General features: G+C 32.4%; 1 protein-coding gene across 1 annotated transcript in view; it reads right to left on the reverse strand.

Moving 5' to 3' along the window:
• KCNH7 (potassium voltage-gated channel subfamily H member 7) overlaps window positions 1-23,619 on the reverse strand; it is a 491,077-nt gene that overhangs the window by 51,274 nt on the left and 416,184 nt on the right. The window contains exons 7-8 of the mRNA XM_063105048.1: window positions 17,114-17,539; window positions 7,156-7,555 (exon numbers count right to left, since the gene is read on the reverse strand). Coding sequence (XP_062961118.1) covers window positions 7,156-7,555; window positions 17,114-17,539 — 826 coding nt within the window. The remainder of the gene's footprint in view (window positions 1-7,155; window positions 7,556-17,113; window positions 17,540-23,619) is intronic.

The following is a 23,619-nucleotide window of genomic DNA, read 5'->3' on the forward strand; positions in this document are numbered from 1 at the left end:
ATCTATCTATCTATCTATCTATCTATCTATCTATCTATCTAATCTATAGGTTATACTTCCCTGGAAATCCAGACTAACACAAGAGATCTGTAGTGAGGCTGAATTGGCATATGTAAGAGACATTAATTCTCTGTAAGGTAGAACAGCTCTAATTTGAGGATATGGATAGTTTATTAAGAATGGCGTTAGCAATATTTGCCAGAAACTGATTCCTGTGATCCAAGGAGATTCATATGAGAAATAGATGTTGCTCTTCCTAAGTGTGGTGTTGGAAGTTTTATGTGTGCTGTTATGTTTCCAAAGTACCTATCTCATGCTCAGGAAATAGATTTAATCTGAGGGCCCATAATCAACATGATCAATGCTGGTTATTTTACTTAAACCACATAACTATAAGAAAAAGAAAGATCAGGAAACAATTCTTAGTTAGTTTCTAATAAATACTGTGGTTTTATCTCTGTATTACCATCAAAATGAACCAAAATGTTAGTGTGGGTTATAAACAGGCTCATTTCCCACACACTGTAAATATGTAAAAATCTAGATTACAGGTACATACTTGAATACATACATCACTGACCAATTGAAATATTTCTCTTAAGAAATTCTATGCTTATGACTTTTTGAATTACAATGAAGATGACTTTTTCCCCTATTTTTTTAGGAAGCAAACGGAGTTAAATGTAAGCTAGAGGGAAGAACAAAATGATTATATCTTGTATACATGATTTAGTTAATTCCCAACTGGCATAAAATATCAGTCAAAAGCAAGTTGGCACACCATTGACATGTAGGCATTTCTCTCCTCAATTCAATATTTTATTTAGCTCTCCTTAATAGGGAGCTCTTATTTCATCAAAATGCTTTGCTTTAGGTTTAGGTGTTATAGAAATAAAACAGGTATATTTTAAAACTTCCTTCATCATACCACACCCGAAATCTGATATGACAACCAAACAAATAAATTTGGTTGATCAGTGGGTATTAGTTGAAACACACTGTTAGAACAAATACACTTTGCTTTTCTATCTACTACACAAATTAAAATAAATTATAACTTAAAAAATAAATGTTATTGATGTGTAATTTAGATATACTAAAATGAATTCCTTTTAAGTGTATACAAGAAGTTTAATTAGTTTTGACAAATGCATACACCTCTGTAAACAAAACCAAGATGTAGAACATTTCATTCATCCCCCAAATTTCTTTGTCCCTTGGCTGCCTGTGACCCTCACTTCAGTCCTCAGACAACCACGGAGCTCCTTTAAGTCATTACAGATTAGTTTGCAGTTTCTAGGATTTCATGTAAATGGAATCATAATGTACACACATTCATTTGTGTCTGATTTCTTTTGCTCAGCACAATGCTTCTGAGAATCATTCTGTTGTATGTATCAATAATTTGTTTTCATGTTTTTTTAATTGCTGGATTGATTTGCATCATATGGCTATACAACATTTTATCCCTTCTGTTGATGGAAACCTCACTATTTCTAGTTTCTGGATATTATGGATAAAACTGCCATGGACATTTGTATACAAGTATTTGTGTGGGTACATATTTTCATTTCCTTTTTAAATGCCTAAGAGTAAAATTGCTGAGTTGTGTGGTATGTTTAACTTTATATGAAACTGCCAAACTATTTCCTAAAGTTATATCATTTTATATTCTCATCAGCAGTGTATGAGAATATCAGTTGTTCCATATCGTAACATTTGTAATGTCAGTCTTTAATTTTAACCATTGTAATATGTGTGTAAAATCACATAAGGGTTTTACTTTACATTTCCCTGATGACTAATAGCATTTTTTCATGTACTTACTGGTCATTCATATAGCTCCTTTTGTGAAATGTCTGTTGAAATATTTTGCTCATTTTAAATTTAAGTTGTCTTCTTGTTATGGACTTGTAAGTATTCTTGGTATAGTCTGTATATAAGTTCTTTTTTAGATCTATGTATTGAGAATATTTTCTTCCAATCTATCATGTGTTCATTCCTTTTCTTAACGATGTCTTTTAAAGAAGAGAAATTATTAATTTTGAAAAAATCCAACTTAATTTTTATTTTATGTCTCAGGATTATTTTTTGTTAGTTTTAGTTTTGGTAATTTGTGTTATTCAAATAATTTTTTCTATTTCATCTAAATTGTCAAATTTATTGTCATAAAGCCATTTATAACGTTCTTTTTTATTATCCAATTAATGTTTGTAGGATTTGGAGTAATGCCTTTTCTTTCATACAGGACATTGGTAACTTATGTCTTCTCTCTTCATTCTAGTTGGAGGTTTATCAATTTTATTGATCTTTTAAATAACTGGAATTTACTTCCATTAACTTTCTCTATTGTTGATTTTTTATTTTATTAACTTCTGCTCATATTTCTATTATTTATTTCCTTCTACTTATATTAGGTTTAATTTGCTTGACTTTTACTAGCTTCTTAAGATAGAAGCCTTGATCCTTGATTTTAGATTTTTTTTAATAAAAACACTTAAAGCTATAAATTTCTCTTTAAACACTACTTTAGCTGCCTCCTGCAAGTTTTGATTCATTTTATTTTTATTTTCATTATGGTAAAAATGTTTTCTAATTTTACATGTGATTTCTTCTTTTTACCATGAATTATTTGCAAGTGTGTTACTTAATTTTCAAATATTTGGGGACTTTATAGATTTCTTTTCTTTCTTTCTTTTCTTTTCTTTCCTTCCTGCTTCTTTCTCTCCTCTTCCCTCTCCTCTTCCCTCTCCTCTCCCCCTCCCCTTCTCCTCCTCCCCATCCCCTGCCTCTCCATCCCCCCTTCTCATGGCCCTCCCCTGTCTCTGCCTTCTGTTACTAATATCTGGTTTCTCTGTGGTCAGAGAAGTACTCTGTATGATTTCATTTGTTTTAAATTTGTTGAGACTTGTTTTGTGGCCCAGCATATGGTCTGTCTTAGAAAAGAATGTGCATTCTGCTGGTGTTCCACAATTGTTGATATGTCAATGTTAGCTGATAGCATTATTTGTCTTCTAGGTCTTTATTGGGTTTTTCTGTCCATATATTCCACAAAACTCTGAGAGAGGAGTGTTGAAATTGCAAACTCTAATTGCGAGTTTGTCTTGTGAATTTATCTATTTCTCCTTTCAGTTCTGTCAGTTTTTGCTTCATATAATTTAAAGCTTTGTAATTGAGTGCATACACATTTAGGATTGCTGTGTTTATCTATTTTATCTCTGGTAATAGTGCTTGTCCTGAAGTCTTCTCTGCCTGAAGTTAATACTGCTCTTCAGATTTCCTCATGATTAATGTATGAACATATTCCATTTTTTTCTTTTACCTGTGTCTTTATATTTTAAGTGTGTTTTCTTTAGACAGTATATAGTTTGGCCTTGTTTTTTAAAGTACTGTCTGACAATTTCTGGATTTCAATGAGAGTGTTTAGATCATTTACCTGTAATGTAATTTTTGATATGGCTGGGTTTAAATCTACCAACTTTCTGTTTTCTACATGTCCCTTTTTTCTTATTTCCTGCTCTCTTTTGAATTTATTATTTTTTATTATTCCATTTTGTTCTGGCTATTGACTTGTTAGCTATAGTTGCAGGATTTACAATATGCATTTTTAGTTTGTCACCATCTACCTTAACATAATACTACTTCATTTATGAACTAGGAATCTTAGAACAATATACTTCTATTTTCCCTTCCCATTTTTTATGTTATCATTGTTATACTTTCTACTTCTACATATGTTATAAAACCTGCAAATGACTAACATTATTTTTGCTTTAACTAGTTCATTTTTTCGAAGGTATTTAAAAATTTAAAAAAATCTTTAAAATTTACTCACTTATTCACTATTTCTGGTTCTTCATTTCTTTGTATTGATTTGAATTTTAATCTGTTCTCATTTTTCTTTTACTGGAGAACTTTATAATTTTTGATAGTCTGCTCATGGTGAGTCATGTCAGGTTTTGTTTGTCATTTTTAAATGATAGTTTAATTAAGCATGGATTTTTGTCTTGGCATATTTTATTTTTCTTTCAGCAAGTTAAATATTTTTTTCCTCTCTGTTCTGGCTTCCATCATTTCTAATAAGAAATCTTTTATCAATCTTATGTTTTTCCTCAGTACATAAGGTGTCTTTTCTAGCTGCTTTTAAGATTTTTTCTTTATCACTAGTTTTCAGTAATTTGATTATGATATGTCTTGGTGTATTTTATTTATGTTTTATCTGTTTGAGATTTCTTGAAAATTCCATCACTTTAGCCTCCATGACCTGTATTTCTCAACTCAGTGAGACTGCTGTGGTGTGCTTAGGTTGTCTCTACTTCTACTGTTCACTGTGGTCTGGAAAGTGCCTCTAGGCAGAAATCCAAGGATATTATGGGGCCTGTCTTTCGTTTTTCCGCTCTCGGGAGTCAAACTCCCCAACTTGTTTTCTAATGTCTGAAAACAATTGCCTATTTATTTTGTTCAGTTTTATTTTTTTAATTTGTTTTTAATAGGGGGAGGGTAAGGTTATAATGTACCCCACCATGACTGGAAGCAGAACTCCAGTAACTTTTTTTATGTGCTATAAAAACAAAAAATTTTCCCAAGATGTTTGTCAAGCAGGTCAGATATGAAATACGTTTGCCTTTATTTTACTGATTTATGTATATTTTAAATTAAATATGTAGATTATAATTATATTTATAATATTTGAATAAAGATGCAAACTTACGTTATATATTAGAATACATAAATATATGATCATAAACTTATATTTACTCTTATTTAATGACTTAACTTTCCTTTAGTTTTTCACTTTGAATTGTGCACACTTTCAAAATTAATTCTCTGTTCACTGTTCTCTGTATATATACAGCAATACAATTAGTAACTGTCTGCAAATAGCAGCTTTAAAAATTATTTATAGGCACTTGAGTTATTTGTATTTAGTTAGATGATAATTTTTAATGTTTTATTTTTAATTTATTTGAATTATATTTTGTAAGATGAATGGTTGATTGCCTTGTTTTCTATGACTTGTCTTCAAATTTTTCTTTTAGAATAAAGATTAGATTTAAAGAAGCTCAGGGATGATAAGAAAATTCTGATAACCACTATAGTTGTAATTAGCACATATACAATATTTTACATGACATTTTTAGATACTGTATTTTATTTTTAAGTTCAAGTAAAGCCACTTATAGGTCCGAGGAGTACATGCTTAGTCTATAAATATAGCAAACACAGAAAATCAAAATGCTTTCTAATATAGTTGGACCTAACTAGAAATATTATGCACAGAACCCATAAACATCAAATGGCTAAGCAAATTTCAGGGGCATTCTTATTATTGCTAAGTGTCAAGTCTTAATTTTATCTTTTTTCTTTATTTATGGCATAATAGGTCATGATAGAGTTTCTGTAGAAATACCTATAAACTTTTTCCTGTGTGATATTTAGCTTTACATAATGTCATTTTGATTAAGTTTTATAGAACCAAGTCTTTTATTCTAATAAATGATGGAATGTGGGTGTATCTTAGTATACCAAATTTGACTACAGTGTTTTCTCTTGTCTTAAAAGATGAAATTCTACTATGGGAAACACGTATTCTTCTAAAGGAGCTATAGAAATAGTCATGTGCTGTATGTAAAAAGAGAAAGTGAAAGAAAGAAAGGAGAAAAGAAAGAAAGTTGAAACAATTTTCAGATTAAGGGATTCAAGATTAGGTATACAGCAAGTAAAGAACTAAGCTTTCTTCAATTTAAAATAATTCCTGTGATAAATAGCACTATGTATTTCACTTAAACCTCACAAGTGGTGAGGATTACTAAGTGTTGAACTGGCTAAACTTCAGTACTTCAGTGCATATTTAAAACTTTCTTGAAAATTCTGTTTCAAAATACAGTTTTTTTTTTTAAGGCATATATATATATTTTCTATATAAACGTTTAATCAAGAACAAACTTTTTTTCCTTTCCTTATTTGCTACCTATGTTACTAGAGTTGATAATCACTATTAAGAACTTACTAGTACTTGTAATCATGAAATGGTTGGGACTGTGTTTACTCTGAGAGATTCAGTGTCCCTGTAATGAATATTTCTATTTTTTCCAACAGGTGCTACTTCCATTTCTTCTGGGTATGATAATACTTCTGTGTTTGTAGCCAAAATTTGGACTGAATTTGTAGAATGTCTTAAAAATGAAAAGTACATTTTATATAAAATAGACAATAAACTGAGTGAATCTAAGTTTTGTAAATAGGGCTTACCTAAGCACATCATTAGTCCAAATGTTTACATTTAAAAATCAACTATCAGAATCTGTTTTCAGCTTTTCATGCAATCTAAGGATGATGTTCTTTTTGAAGCTTAAAAAAATCCAGCATGCTTTTGCCAATTGGTGCAGGTTACCTTTAGTATGTTCACAGTGTGTGACTTTTTTTTTTTTAATTAACATTAAAGCACCTTCACTTTAACACAAATTTTTTTTTTTATTTATTTAAAAGGAAATACATTATTAATGATGCTCATGACATTAACCCATTATAGGGTAAAGGGCAATTACTTAGATCTTGGCATAATGTCACAAGAAAAGGAATTTTTAGTCAATGACAGAAAATAACACAGTAAGTGAATATATACGTATAAGTATTTATGTATGTTGTATACATATACATATATAAAATATTAGCTTACATTATAATTGTAGTGGTGATTATATTTGTATATGCTATATGTGTTTTTATTTATATCTGTCTGCTTATCCATCTACCTATTCATCTATTTTTGTATACCTATACTATGTAATATAAGCTAATATTTCACATTCTAAGCTGGTCTCAGCTTCAAACAGAAAATAACCATTGGTAATAAATTAAAGACACCTTTTTTATAGCAGTAAAAGTGAACTGCAAGTTTCAGTTCCTGAATCCCAAGACCTATGTCACTCCAATTTCATGCTCACGGTTTCCTGGGGTCTGGAAAGACATTTAGGTATCTCCACTTCACAGAGAAAATCAGATATTTGATAGAATATAGTCTCCATATATGTAATATTATTATTTACACAATTTTCTACAATTTTTTTCTTTGCCTTACTCTAAATGTTTTAGAGTTACCAGTTTCATTGGTATTATTTTATCCTAATAGATAACAAAAAAAAGTCTACTTACAGCCAATCAACATGACACAAATTGAAAAGATTTTCTCCGAATTGGTGTTTGGAGACACATTTCCGAATCCTACACTGGTTAAACTGCTGAAGGTAAAATAAAGTGCGGTGACGTATTTGTCTTTAATGGATGGTCCAGAACTTGAGTCACTATCATTGTAACGTTTCCCAATTTGTTGTCCTAAGGAATCCAGCCATCCAATTTTGTCAGTCAGATACGGCCTTTCTACATTCCCGATTGCATACCAAATGCAAGCCAGCCAGTGAGCAATCAGGGCAAATATGCACATTAAGAGCATGAGAACAGCAGCCCCATATTCTGAATATCGATCCAGTTTCCTGGCCACTCGCACAAGACGAAGGAGTCGAGCAGTCTTCAAGAGACCAATTAATGTTGTTGTCTGTGGAAATAAATGTTCATGGTCAGAAACAGTAAACAATTCAAAGTATGTTCATATAAAATAAAGTAGGCAGAAACAGTTTAAAGCAATATGGTAGCATTGAGGATAACTGTATATTTGAAATAAGTATTAAGGTTAGTTCTTTTAAAAAAACAAAACTGCTTTGGAAATTACTTTGAAAGAGTATGGTGCGTTAATTCAGTATCTTGACATGCAAGAACTATGAGACAGAATCTGCCTTGTTTTATGTTCTAATTAAGTGCCTTGCACATAATATGCACTTAGTAATTCATTCATTCACCAAGAAACATTCCAGTCTATTACTGTGTGTCTACCAAGTGCCACACACTGGGATTATAGTGTTGAACAAACAGATAAGGTCACTTTTCTGCTAGAGAGACAGTTATTGAATAGACAAAGTGTCTTCTCTAATAAAGAGGAAACAAAACCTGCTGTCTATTGGGGAGAGAAAGATATTTTAATAACAAACAATAGTGAGATAATTTCAGAGAGTGAAAAGTGTGATGATATTACACACAAGAATATGATAAAGGATATTTGGGAGCATGGGTTGTGTAGAGACCAATTTAGAAAGGAAGGTCAAGAAAGGCCTGGCTGAAGAGCTGATGTTTTAGTTGAGAAAGACCTGAATAATGAGAACAAACCATTCAAGCTTCCTCTTCCCATAACTGTGGGAAAACTTACTGGATGATTGCATGCATGAATTACGCACTGTATTTAAATGCATTTTTTTCTTCCTAATTGTGTTAAGTCAATAATTTGCTTCTTAATATCCCAAGTGATATTACAATTGTATTTTGTTTTGAGGTATGATATGTGTAACTAGTTGCATGATTAGTACTGACCAGGTATCTAATGATAGGATAGTTTTATATAATAACAGGATACTTAACTGGTTGTTTGGACTTGAAATCTGATAAGTACAAATTACAAGTTCATTTCTTAGGTTTCCTAAATAATGCCAACTATAAGTACTATACAATTCACAGGGCATATAATTATTCCATAGTTACATGGTGTTTACCAGTCAATTATTGAGTCATTTTATCTGTTCATTGTTGGTGTTTATTTCACAAAGTACATCCAACTGCTTTAAGAACACATATCTTAAAGGAAGAAATAGCACAAGGAATAACTATGACCTTATAGCTATTAATATTGACTTGGTGAAAAAAGACCACTAAATTATCAACGAAAAATTTTTCATTAAAATGTTGTACAAGTTTTCTAGCTTTTTTTTTTTTTTTTTCCTTTTGCCATAGTGGCCACAAGGGAAAGGTGATCCCTCAATCACCCCTGAATTCTTTTCTGTTATAATTGGAACCCTCTAAAAGTGAGAGGAGCTTGTGTAGTTGGAATGTGCTTATAATAATTGGACTCTGATCTTTGCTCATTTTGGGATGTGTAGAGAGATAAGTCTTCTCTGTTTCCAGTGCTGAATTATTATTTTTCAGAGTGCAGTGGAGGAGATAGTTTTTTTTTCTTCACATATTGTTAAAAGCACATCTCTTCTCAATGAATGAATGGAAGGTTTAAGTTAGTATTAGGTAGTTCCCTGGGAGAACAAACTCTCCATTATTTGTGTTATCAATATTTTAGCTTAGCAGTTATGTGCTAGGACTTTGGAAGAAACTTATTTTTGATTCTGCCTCCGTACCAATATGTCACCTTGGACAAGTTATTTGTTTAATCTCAAGCTTCAATTTTTTCATCTGTGAATGGGAATAATAATGCTTACTTTACATGGTTGTAAATAATACCCAATAAATGGTAGCTCTTCATGTTTTTATTTAGACATCTCTTACATTTTGGTTTCCATTAGGAAGTAGGAAATCTGTGTTGTGAAATGGGTTGACAGAATTTCCACACTTTCATATTCGTTACTTAGGCATCTAGAATAGCAAGTAGAGGCCTTTCAACACTGGCCTTGTAGCCCCGCAGGAAATATTAATGACTTCAGAGGACAAGAACTTCATCTAAGTGTACTGACTGCTCAGACTCTGGTAACAGGAATAACCCTGGTTCAAAGTTTTGTTTCTACACAGCTCAGGGTCCTGTGTTAATTTTACTTCCTAATTCTTCTACCTGTTTAGTTGTGTGGACAAATCAGAACTATTTGAGGATTATTACTCAAATCTTATTGTTTTGGGAACAAAATTTCTCTCTGAGCCTCATAATAAATGTTATATAATACAAAGTCTCCAGGTAGCTGGTTAAATGCAGTGAAAACTTCAAAACAAATGAGCTGTTTTTATAACAGTTGTGATAATAAATACTAATGACTCTTCTGGCTATAAGACGGTGTAGTGAAAATGATGTTATGACGAGAGAAAGAATCTGCTCGGCCTGCTTCCCCTTTCTCCCTCCCCTCAAAGAAACCTCTGATGTGTCTTCTAGGATTATATCAGAATGAAGATAAAACCTACATGACAGTAAATTCTCTAAGCAGTTAAATTGATATAACTTACATAATACAACACAAGCGACATCTTTTCTGGGGAAACAAAAAGCCTACGAAATACGGTACATGATGAAGTCTCAAACAATTGACATTATTAATACAAAATAATTGCCAAAGTACTGGGAGAGACAGAGACAGAGAGAGAGAGAGAGAGAGATAGACAGACAGACAGACAGAAGGGGGAGAGACTACTAAACAATTGTTATATCTCTCAGTTACATAAGGATGAGTGAATATTGGTTTTAACAGTGAAAGCCATTCTCTTGTGATTCCGTAACATGTAAGCAAGCATAACCACACATGCTAGTATGACAATGTAACAAATGTCTTGGCCGCATGTCTATTGTTATTGAGTTGCTACTAACACACCTGGGCATTCTTCATTAGCTACAGCTGTGTACTGCACATAGCGATAATAACTCTTTCTTTTTCTTCTTCTTTAAATATGTCTTGAAAGATTTAAGGTGTATTGCCCCAGATTACAGAATGGAGAGAAGAGATTGAACCAAAATCTCAGAAAGCAGACTAAAGAATTATCACTTTCCTTTTGGTGATTTGTTGGGGACTATGAGTCCCCATTATTTAGTTCAATGGACTATTTTTCTATGACCTGCAAGTGAAAAATGGGACCAGCGACTACCTTATAATATTGTGTTAACATCAGAATTTGACTAAGCAGGATTGTTTTCAGAATGCATGGCTATATTGCAGCATATGTAATTTCATGTAATAGCCAAACATATTAGGAAATCTATCTTTTTGGTTTTTCAATTATTGAAAATATCATCAATGAAATTATTCATAAACTCATTCACAACAATTTAAAAAAACAGTAGAGGTAAAAACTTTTCTTTTATACTTTATTTTGTGAAATTTTCACTGGTATTAGAAAAATATTGTTTGCTTATTAATACTCTTGGTAGAGACTAAAAACAGCAGAAAAGCTCACTTGGTAGTAAAGTGTGGTCATTTTTAAACACGAAATAATAATAAATAAGATATAAAAAGAAGTGAGTCATTTTGCAGCAGATTGAAGCAAAGTACTTTGTTTTCTAGCCCTACCTAGGAGCAATAGCAAAGGGGATGTAAAGACTAACAAGTCAAGTACCCAGTACCCACACTATCTCATGACTCAACTCATTTGTGATTGAATGTTATTTCAAATTCTTTTTGCCAGAATGTCACAGTAAAGAAAATCTACATTTTAAATATTTTAATTTTTAATGCAATTTTGTAGGTTTTTTTTAAAATTTATTTTTTTATGTAAAATGTTTCTTCTTCCAGAAATTCATTCATATTTCTGGATGGGTAATGAATATGATCCAATTTCATAAACTTAAAATTTATCCATATCCACAGTTTATTGAGCTAGCTACTTTCATTGAGGTGGAGATTAGTTCCCTTTATTAAGTATATAACTTGCTTAACAAAACTTTATATATATATATTCTAAATAACTTTAGTTTTATAAATATGTTAAATACTAGACCCGGACTCAAGAAGACTTCAAGAAGATTATGTGATTTTTTTTCTTTTTTTTGTCTTGACATTTTGCAAAGGATCAGGCAATATTCTCTCAATGCCAGGGCATTCTCTTTGAAAGCCTGAAATTAGAATAGGCAATTTCTTGTCAGTATTAAACAACTCTCTACTTAGGAATAAATTTGAATAAATTTATTTAAATTATTATATAAATTTATATAAATAATAAATTACAGTGAAACTGAGAAAGTTTCACCACTAAGAGAACATCTTATGTTCAAAAAATTTTTAAAAATTCTTGAAAAATAATTCTACTTTATTTTTAGTAAGCATTTTCAATAATCTTACATTTAAAATACCTTATTTCAGAAGCTTACTTTCTAAAACCTCTGCCTGCAGGTAAGATATATAATTATTCTTTTATAAATGATGAAATATAGGTATGTGATCTTTAATTTTATCTACAGAGTTGATAGAATGAATGATCATTGAAACTTTCTACTTAATCTATCATTCGGTCCTGTTTATCAAGAAATATTTGAGTACAAGTGGGGAAATGCTAACACTTAGCAAGTAATACATTTTATGACTCCACACTCATGTTTTGCTTTTGATTCCGTTTTAGCTAATTCCCTTTTAGCTCTGGGACTTGTATACATCATTCAATGAATTACTTACCCAATAAAACTCAATAATCCAAAAACTAGTTTCTAGTCCTTTGTTCAGCTTGAGTCATGATATCTCAATATTTCTAAGGACACATTCACTAATACAATCAAAGAGTATATTTTGAATGTGTATAAAACATTGGGGAATTAACTAGCTTGTCATTTCTTTTTTCACGTCAAACCTCACAAAGTCTTCTATAAGGTATTGCTTTAAAAGAGGAGATTTTACAACTTCACGAGGAAATTCATTCCAATATTAAATAACTTTTACTACTGAAACACTTTATTTTTATTTTATTTTATAATTAACATTTTATTTTACAGCAATTCAAATTCACTTTTTCTTTCTTTGTAGTAACATGGAAAATTGGTCATCAAATGATTCTAAACAGTAGTAAGAAAATGTTACAGCAAATAAATAGCTATGAGTGTTTTATTTTTAAAATGGGAATTCAACTTGTCCTGAGAAACATTTAAGCAAAAATTGTACCTTATGCCATCTCTAGCAAAATGTAGTCAATCACATAAATGATAACTAAATAATCAACTTAAAGCAAGATAACTTATTCATGGAAGATCTTGTATCTCCCACTTGTCAGGTCACATATTTTTGGAGGCATAATCAAGAGCTCCCAACACAAGCCAGTGGAAACTTCTGCTTTAACTCCCAAGGACTTTCTAAAAAGAGAGTCGTAGCTACTTTATATGTAGACTTGTATATGCATACATGTCTTCAAATTGTGATTTGTTAATTAAAGTTGAACATGAGAATGTCTGATGTTTTAGAAATTTGTTTCCAACAACCTAATGACATCTATTGTAAAGATCAGGTTCAGAAAGAATAGGTGAGAAGGTGATCAGTTTCTATACAGATGCCTGCTAAGGTTTTCCTCATATCTAGAATTCACCTATCAAACTAAGGAATCAAACATATTAATGTGAGCAGAGATTCCTGTTTTCTACAAAAACTTTCCTTTAAAGATCACTGTAGTTACTTAGGTTTCAAAGGCCTTTCTTGCTTGCATTTAGGATTCATGAAAAATAACAATAAAGCATGAAAGGAGAGAGGTTAACAAAGCAAGTAATTAATCACAAGAATCCTAATTTTCAGGAGAGGAAGAGGTTAATGAAGCATGTAACTAAGCAGAGTTCTCTAAATTTTAACTGTTCATATGTCTGAAATTAAGATTTGCCACTGGTAACCTAAATATGGAAACATTTGAGGCAGATAATCAAAAGTTGACTTTGTGAAGTTTGAGCTAGTAAATTACACCTTTGCATCAATGATATTGACGTAATTTTCCATGGTTGGCATGATGTTTGATGATGCAAAAATTAGGAAATGGAGCATCTTTTCCTTGTCTCCCTGGATGGCATTAACGTCAGAAAGGTATTAGTGATACAAGCAAGCCCAGTTATTGCCAGTATTTATTTTTCCTCAATATGTTTTTAACATTATAGAAGATCCTGTAGTTACTAGTAGATGGTTTGCATTCACTTAAGCTAAAAAGTTAAACAGTTATTGTGAAAAAATGAACGATTATGCTATGTCGGCTTTAATACAAATGTATATGCCAAGCTATCCTCTCAGCATTGTTAACATATATGTTTTATAGGCAAAATATTATAGCTGTAAAAGTCGAATATTTTTTCTTTTCTAGAGTTGAATGCAAATAAAAGTGTTACAGTAGCTTAACATTTTGGGAAATTGGCAAGGACATTAAGACATTAATGTTTAATTGACATTGACAAAATTATTTTTTCTAAGCTATTCTGTGATGCTGTGATGCATGGAAGAAAATATTTTAATAATTTAGTTAAAATTAAGCAACTAAGACATCATGACTGTTCTTATAGTTTGTTGAAAACCACTCCTTCATTAGTTTATTTATGCATTTATGCGTTTATTTTGTAGAAAAGTTAACCTATGAGCACATGAAAGCCCTCCCATGGACTTCCTCTTTGTCCCAGACATGGCCACCAGATCTCATATATCTAAACAGCAGAATTATTCCTGCCACTTTTAAAAATGCAGGTTTCAAGGCTTTACTTCAGACCTACCAAGTATGAAACTCCAGCCTCTTTTAAAGAATCCACACAGAAATTGGTGCATAGTCCTGTTGTAGAAGCACTGATCCAAACCAACCCTTGCCATGATTGTATATCATTTTTAACTTAATGAATTTCATTTTTCTTTCTTATACTCATATATATATCCTTCTAGCTACTCATGTGGTGCCCAGCCTGCCTACATACCATCTGTACTCCGCTGACTAATAGGCATCTCACACTTAATATGGCCAAAACAGGAATTTCTCCCCCACAACACACCTTTTTCAGCCCAGGTTTTTACCATCTGGATAAATGCATTACCATTTATAAAAGTCGTCTAAGCAACCCCTCTACATTATCCCCCTAAAAAAGGTTAAACAAGAATAAACAACAAAAAATCTTTGAACCACTCTTAATTCTGCTTTTTCTTTTACTCTTCCATACAATGTTTAATCCATCAACAAGCCCTGACAGCCCACCTTCAAAATATATTCCCAGTTTATCTACTTTTCATCTCTGTTGCCAAGCTGTTCTTTTGTCACTCCTGCTATGGGCTCTAAACTGGTTCCTCCACTCCTACCCTGACTATTCAGTCTGCAGAGAACAGCCTATGTAAGCTTTCTCGAAATGTCCACCAGACAATGCCATTCCCAGTCCACAGACTCCTGTTGCAGCCAGAGTAAGCAAATCCCATGACTCTGCTTACTTCAGTCCCTGTCTCTGCGTCCTCGTATCTTAACGCTCCATCTTTGCTTGCTGTGATTCAGCCTGGCTGTCATTGGCCTTTTTTCTGTTCCTCTAACATGGCAAACTTGTTGCCCAATTGAGTCATTTTCACTATTGTTTCCTCTGAACTGTGGTTTCACGTGGCTGGTTCCTTCTGGTCAAGTGTCAACTCAAATGGCACCTCCTCAGAGGCCTTTCCTAATCAGTCCAAATTGGCCACCTACCAGTTATTCTCTATCACATCCACTCACCTTGTCATCACAGCATTTACTCTTTTCTGAAATCATCTTGCTCAGTTATTTGTTGGATTGTTTATTATCTGTCTTCTGCTCTCTGCAATCCCCTAATTCCTCTATCCCAGTCCTAGAATGTAAGTTCCTGGAGAACAGAAACTTTGTCTGGTTTACTTCTAAATCTCCAAACCTGGGATGGTGCCGGTCACTTTAAAGGATACTCAATAAATATTTGCTGAACGAATAAAGTACTGTGTTATATTACTAAATAGAAATAGTGCATAGTGTGGGACTGACAAAGTCGCTTAATATTTCTGGCTTTTAATGGCCTCATTCATAAAATGGGAATAATAGTACTTTAACTTCCCAGGCCAGGGACTGAACTAGATGATTTCCTGTGGTTACTTCTAGTTCTAAGCTCTACACTGGCAGAAGGACTAGATTTTAATTTGGCAGTAACACTTATGGTATGTTCAGAATTTGCCAGAGTATTTAAAGATTAAGACTCTAAAGTTTAAAACACAGAAACTCCTTAAACTTTCTTCCATTCCACCTGTAACCTTATCTATAAAAGTACTAGCTTTTGCTGTTGGTGTATATATTTTAACTTCTGAAAAAGTGAGGTTTTATTCTATCTTTTATCAATATGAGCTTATTTGGATAATTATATGGATCACCTATTGTAAGAAACTCAGAGTTAAGACTTTCTTGTCTTTTAGTTAAAATCCAAAGTTAGGAGAATCTAACATTAAAAGTTTACTGTAACAGTAGCTGATTTTTTGTTTTTAAGTATTTTGCAAAGAGTTTCACATACGATATCTCACTAAAGTCTCAACTTTTAAAAACAGTTTAAGAGGGGAAGGTAATATCATTATCATTCTTTTACAGATTTTACAGGCTTGAGACTGTTTAAAGTTTTTAGAATCCAACAATAATGTCTTGTTCCATTGCTCTGCTCTGAACTGACCCACAGTTTGACTAGCATGTTTTGCAGGAGAGTTACTTCTAAACCTACTGGTTCCCCTTGGCAGAATAGGATTCTCTGGTCCTGAACCCTTCTTTGGCTAGGGAGCAACCATCTGCAAGGGGGATTGCTGAGATTTGGTCTCCTCTTGGGGGGTGGGGGTGGTGAGAGGTTCTTGCATAGAAAAGGACACGGAATTTTTAAAAATTCAGCACATTGAGATTATCTTTCTCAACCTAGTCCCTTAGAACTGCTTTCAAACCTTCTGTAAATTTTCCTATTTAGAATCCAGAAAATTTATGTACAATAAAAATCAGTGCCAGTTAAGTGGAGGGAACTTTAGGGAACTTAACTTCTTTTGGATCAAGGAGCCCTTAGAGAGTCAGATTAAAGTTATGGATCCTCTATCCTGAAAATGCATTATACGTATACTTCTCATATTTCCTTTATAAGGTATTTGGAACAACCAAAAAAAGTATTTTCCAACCTCAATATTGCTGAAGAGAAAAGGGTTTTGAACAAGACATTTCAGAAGGTGCCCTCTTCCAAATAGTTTGAACAAAAACCAAATCCTTGCTGTCTTAAACCACAATAATAAAGAAAAAAAAAAAGAGATATCCTTAAAGTTTGAAAGTTTTATACCCATGAAGCTAATACATAATTTTATATCCTGAGTATGTGCTGTGTGCTATGCAAGTTGTTTTAAAGTTTAATTTGTCAGTTAAAGGATGGAGAGTCTTTTGCATCTCTTAGCAAAAATAAAAAGAATTTGAATTATCTGCAATGGAAAAATAGTTCCATTTCATTTTAGAGCATTTCTGACTGAAAATGAATTAGATCTGTGAGATATAGAAAGCTTATAAAGCAACCACTTTTTTTTTTTACAGTTAAAATAGATTCACTTTTATTATTGAAATCTTTCTGAAAATAAGATTCTTAAGCAGCTCTTACCTCATCAGAACCTGATCCAAAAATCAGCAAGTCAAAAGGAATTGCTGCAACCATGTCAATCAGAAACCAGCCTTTGAAGTAGTGTATTGCTATTTTGGCGGGATCACTTACCACCTCTTCATTCTGATTTACATACGTTGTTCTGAAGTTTATTAGAATATCTATGATAAACATAATATCCACAATCAAGTCTACCACATTCAAAGGGCTACAAGAATAGCCACATTCTCTTCTCTTCTGTTCTTCTCTGTCATTGAGGAGAAAGGCTGCAGAGTAGGGGGTGAATATAGCCGTGTATATGACCAAGAGTAGAATAAGCCAATCCCAGACTGCCTTGAAAGGGCTGTAGTGCAATATTGTAAACTTGTTGATGCGCGGTGTCTGCAGTTTATATTCTGGCAGGACATCTGCTCCTAAAGAGAGAACCTGAATACAGAAAAGAAAAATCATACACTGTATAAAAATGCCATTATTAACCTGGCAACCTATAATATATTAAGGTAATTGTATGGCAAAAATCTATTGCAAAGGATTCATGTAATTTTGAAATATGTATGAAAAACATACATACATTTAAATGAACCCATATAACCCCCTACTATGCAGTATATTTGGCTCTAGAAAACCTTGCTGGTATTTCTTGATAAATATGATTTTCACTGAAAAATAATGATTATTGTCACTGAGATACTGAGGAATGGTTACTGTTTCCTTTGGAATATAATACTCAGAAATAAAAATACATAGCTGTTTTTACAAAAACTTAAAAGCAGTTTTGATGTATGAGTAATTTAGTTTTCAAATCTAGGAAAAAATTGGCTGTAATGAATAGAAGCAGTCTACTTGAATCCATAGTCATATTTAATTTATATATAATTAAACCTTGATAAATTAAACCCAACTCATCCAAATTTTTAATTAAACAGAATTAATTAAGCAGTCTGTTTTTAACATTAAGAAAACAAAGGCAAATGAGGTTAAAATAGACACAAAAGAAACTTTTCCCTAAAAGGTTGAGAGAGCATTTTACATCATGGAGCCCTCTGAGAATCTGATTAAAGTTATGGATCCTCTATCCAGAAAATGCACTACACATATACTTCTCATATTTCCTTTATAAGGTATTGGGAACACACAAAAAGTATTTTCCAACCTCAATACTGTTTAAGAGAAAGGGGTTTCTCTTATTTTTTTCTGGGACAAATGTACTTTCATTTAAACTCTTCCATCTCATTTAGAGAATTGTGAAAGGAAAATACTGTACAGAGATACTCAGAATATTGATCTGGAAATGTTGCAAGATTTTTAGCCACCAATGGGTACTTAAAACTCTATGATTTATTTTACTTAATAAAGCATTGGGTAAACTAAAATAATTCACCTTTTAGGGTTTTTAGTTTATCTGAAAAAATAAGAGCTAAATTTGAGTCATGCCCCTACCAAGAAAAGTCCATGATTTTGTGATTTTAGACCAAGTGTCAAAAACAAAGTTCAAAACAAAAAGGTTATCTAGCTATCCAGTAAATGTAATTAGCCTTAATATATAATTTTAAAGAATTTAAATTTTATAATGGCTGTACAAGTGGCTCATAGAAGGGCATTTTTTTTTAAAAGAGAAATGTAGATTATAATCTCATACTAGGAATATCCCACACATTTACAATGGCCCTATTTCAAAGTTAATTTCACTAAGTGGATTTTCTCAAACTAGATTTTTCAAAACACAGCTAATACATCATCAGCTTTGTAGAATATCTGGTAAACCCCCATTGGTTAATCAGAGAGTATTATTTCTGAGTTTTTGGTAATTCTATCCATCTTAGTTTTAACTTGACTATAGTAATGAATTATCTCAGGCAATTTTCAATTATACATTTTATTTTTTGTCATATCTCATACCATTTTTTCCCATGTAACAAGTTACCACTCCTATCTCAAAAAAGACTTGAGAAGTAAAGTATCCCCAAATGAGATACAACATAACTTTTAAATATAGCATAACAAAAGAATTCAGCTGAAATAGGCAAAGCTACTTTTTGATAATAGCTAAACTAATTTAACTAGCTTTGAAAAAAGTATTACAGAATCTGACCTGACCATTTAATGAGCCCAAAGAAAATTTGAACCAACCAGTTTATGCAGAAAACAGGGCTTTATTTGAATCTAATATGAGAAATGAAAAGAGCTAATTATTATCAAAAAAGAAATCTGGAGAATAAAGTGATTTTAGTATTTGTGAAATATTAAAAATCCTCAGAATCTAAGACATACGTGTATATAAGTACATAACTTCCAAAATCCAAGTAGAAATAATGTTTAGATGATATGTCATTTGATAAGTGCAGATTAATAGAACTCTGATTCCATTATGTTTAGTCAGAAAACCAGTGAATGAGATCGTGATCTGGAAGACATGGATCATATCTTAAAGTGTCATTATGTAAAGTTCCTTTCTTAAAACCAGGGACTACTCGTGTGTAGAAAGTAATATCCAAAACTTTACTTTGGCTTTTAAAGTCATCTAAAATATAGGCCTATTTTATCTTTCCAATCTCCTCTTCCGTTAGATTTCTCTATGCACACAGGGTACTCTAACAAAACCAGAGCAACATTTTTGAACTTCTAAGATCTTTTCAAATCTCTAAATCCACAAATTTCTCTCTTCAAAAAAGTATGTAGTCATCAAAGAGAACAAATTAGTCACTTCTAAAGACAGAGATATGCGGGTCTTCAAAAAGTTTGTGGAAAAATAGAATTAAGAGATAATATGAATCATTCCAAGAGCTTTTTGAAGTACCCTTCTATTTGTCTGAGCTTGCTCACTGCTTACGTGACATGCTTCTGACACCAACCTCCCACAGGGGGCAATCGAATATGTGTTTTAGCAGGAGTATAAATCAGAACACAAGCAGTACCTTGGTACTTCCCCGGAAAAGTAAAAACTGTGGCTGGAACACTTTCTCTTCCACATACAGAGACATTCATTTAACATTTGGATGATCACTACTCTGAGAGCAGATTGAAAAGTGGGAAATACTCTGTCAGTGAGATCATGGAGTGTATGGTCCTTTGGGAGATAGATGTGCAGGAAAATGGGAGCCCTGTTGAGGTCCGCTTCACTCAGTGCCTGGAGTTGGTGGTGGTCCTGATGCCGGGGTGGTCTTCATAGAGTACTTTCAGGAAAAGATGGAAGTTGAACTGAGACTTTGAGTAGGAATTGGAATAGGACACATTTGGGGGATGAGGTAGGTATAAAGGGAAGAACATAACAGGCATAAGAACAGATTTTTCCTTAGAGCCTCCAGAAGGAGCTAACCTTACCAATACCTTGATTTCAGACATTTAGCCCCCAGACTTGTAAGAGAATAAACTACTAATGTTTTAAGACACTCAGTTTGTGGTACTTTATTATGGCAGTCCTATGAAACTAATACAATGACAAAAAATGAAAACCAATGAAGTATAAAATATTTACAAGACCAGTGAATTCAAACTATTATCACTAATTCAGTATTTGACATTTCTATAGATCAAAAATGATTAAACATTGGCTATTCTGTATGGTTTAATGGAATAGGTAAAATGTTTTTCTCTATTCTAACCTCAGTGTCTTTTTTCAAAAGTGTGTTGTCAAAATACTGTTACAAACTTCAAAGATTTAATTGCTACATCAGGATAATCTGACCTAATCCTTAATGCAAACCTTGCTCCTACTAGGCTTAGAAAACCTATTTAAATGGTGTTACTTGATAACTCTATAAGAGTTTTTGTTTACTGAGAGTTAAGTTTAGCTTTAGGGCATTATTGAGCTCTACATTAAGTGATTATGTAATCAAATTATCTGTGGAACTGGATTTTAAAAGGTAGTTCATTTGTTATATTCCAATATACCTATTGATACAGAATCATTGTAATTTGGTATGTATAGCAATGGAGTGTGTTTTGACAATGCACCTGTAGTAATTAGTGTGGTACCAAATGTGGTGTGGGGTTTTTTTTTACTTCTATGTGGCTATACATGTATTATATGATCATCCAATTGCCTCACAGCTTTTACTCGCCAAAAACTTCAAAAGCTTTTATTTATACAGCATGCTTTAGCATCATGAGATCTCATTGTAAATCTAAATGCAGTCAAGGGCACTGAAGTCAAGTAAGTGGCAGTATTCTGTTATTAGGTCTTCGTACTAATATTCAGAAGATTATTGTATTGTTTTAATTTTTCATCAAGATACAGGAATTTTTAAGATTGTCCAAGAGAACCCATGACCCTTTGAGAATATTCCTTTCCATGAATATCAATTTGAGAATTGTTAAATGTTATTAGGAAAGAAAGTCAAGGTGGCTAACTTTGGTTTTACAGAGACAAATTTGGCAATGGAAGGGAGGAGAAACCAAAGAGTTTCTCCAGTGACTTAGAGGTCAATTAGGACCTTGGAATGCCAGGAGAGAGATAATTAAAGCTTATAGCAGGGGCCAGATGGCAGAGATGGAGAGAAAGAGACACATTTGAGAAATAAATGCATCTCGGGGTGTAAGGATGAGGTGGTGAGAAACATTTGTTTCTTTACGGCTCCAGTAATAACAAGTCTTATTAAAGCCAACCATGGTAATATAAATCTCTGAAGGCTCAAACACATTTGGAGTAAGGAAAAGTGCGTTAGACTTTAAATTTGAATTCCAGGTATGATTTTTCTGGCAAGTCACTTAATCTCCGTGGATTTCAGGTTTTTTTTTTTTTTATCTGTGTGATGAAGACAGTAATCTGTGCCCAAATCACCTATCTATACAGAGTTACCATACCACATTAGGTAATTTCTACAGAATTAGCTGATCAAATGGGAAATGTTTACATGCATGTAAAATATTTTCATTATTGTTCAGAGTTCTAGGTTATTTGTTTAAATCCTGGTTCAAATAAACCAACTGTAACCTAAATATTAACAAACTAATTGGAGAAAGTTGAACATTGACTGAACATTGATAATATTAAGAAATTGTTTTAGTTATCTATTCCTTGTAGTAAACTAAGCCAAAACTTAGTGACTTAAAAGAGTACTCATTTTACTATTCATGGTTCTATGACTCAGAAATTTAGACAGGGCTTGGCTAGACAATTCTTCGGTTCCACACAGTTGATGTCAACTGGGATCATTTAGCTATATTTATTTGGTGGCTGAGCTTGAGTGGAGAACCCAAGAAAGCTTTACTTTTGCCATATTCTATTGTCCAAAGCAGTAGACCAGCCCAGGTTCAAGAAAGTGGAGGAAGAGTCTTTATCTCTTGACAGGGGAATGAGATGCATGTGAAAGGGAAGGAATTGATAATGGTCATTTTGGAGACAAACAATCAGGAATTATTAAAAATTATTGTTTTTAGGTGTGACAATGATATATAGGTTTTTTTTTTTTTTTTTAAATAGCCCTTACCTTTTATGAGTACAGAATGAAATATTTATGGATGAAATGTTATAATATATGGGGTTTGCTTCAGAACATTACAGAGTGGGGGGAAGAGAGGGAGAGAGAAGGTCTGATTATATGTAACAATATTGGCTGTATGTTGATTTTTATTGAAACTGGGTGATGATTAGATACCATTCTTTCTATTTTTATAATGTGTTTAAAATTTCTTACAATAAACAGTTAAATAAGGAATTCTAGAATCTTGGTCAGAGATATCTAAGATATTTGAGGATGGACTTTCTTGATAAAAAACCCCCCAAAAAACTAGGTCTGCAAAAGTCACAGGCTCACCCTATCAGAATTGAGTTGATTCCTTATTAGGCAAGTTTGGATTCCTGTGTACATAGCACAGTGTTTACTTTGCTCTCTGCACATCTAATTCGTATTATGTAGATCTCTGTTCAGCCATGCAGACTGTACACAACCGAACTTTGCACAACCTTGAACTGTTTGCAGTTAAATTTCCATCAGATTGGTGGCTGGGACAAATCATGTTACAAAAGGATAGTTGATTGCACATGCTATCTGCAGATATCCATTCCCCTGAGTATGCTTAGCTACATTTCCTCATCAAGTTAGATCAAAATACAGCCACATTTCAAGACTCATTACATCAGGCCTCTTACTAAAGTACTTTTACTTTGTTAGTTTCATATTAAAACTTCAAGCTTTCATTCTGGATTGAGTATATAAGAAGTATATTTCTTTTTTAAAAATTATTGATTATATATACTCATAGGGAAGAAGTATATTTCTACATTTTTTCCCACAAAACTACCACTAAATGCAATGTTCACACTATTTAATGCAATTTTGTAAATGTTTGCATTATATATTCTTTTTAGAATAGATTTTTATTTCTAGAAAATGATCTCTCTTGAAGAATCAAGAAGTTTCATCTCTTTTTTGTTCAGAAAAACAATAGGTTATTTCATTAATTATAATCTCTTCTTTTCTTCTTGCAGAAAACCATGGGTTTGGAATTATAGTATGATTATTTACATTTCCCTTTCATTGCATTAATTGTTCTATTGCCATTTT

The sequence above is a fragment of the Cynocephalus volans genome, chromosome 1 (assembly GCF_027409185.1).
Source record: "Cynocephalus volans isolate mCynVol1 chromosome 1, mCynVol1.pri, whole genome shotgun sequence".
Taxonomy (NCBI): domain Eukaryota; kingdom Metazoa; phylum Chordata; class Mammalia; order Dermoptera; family Cynocephalidae; genus Cynocephalus; species Cynocephalus volans.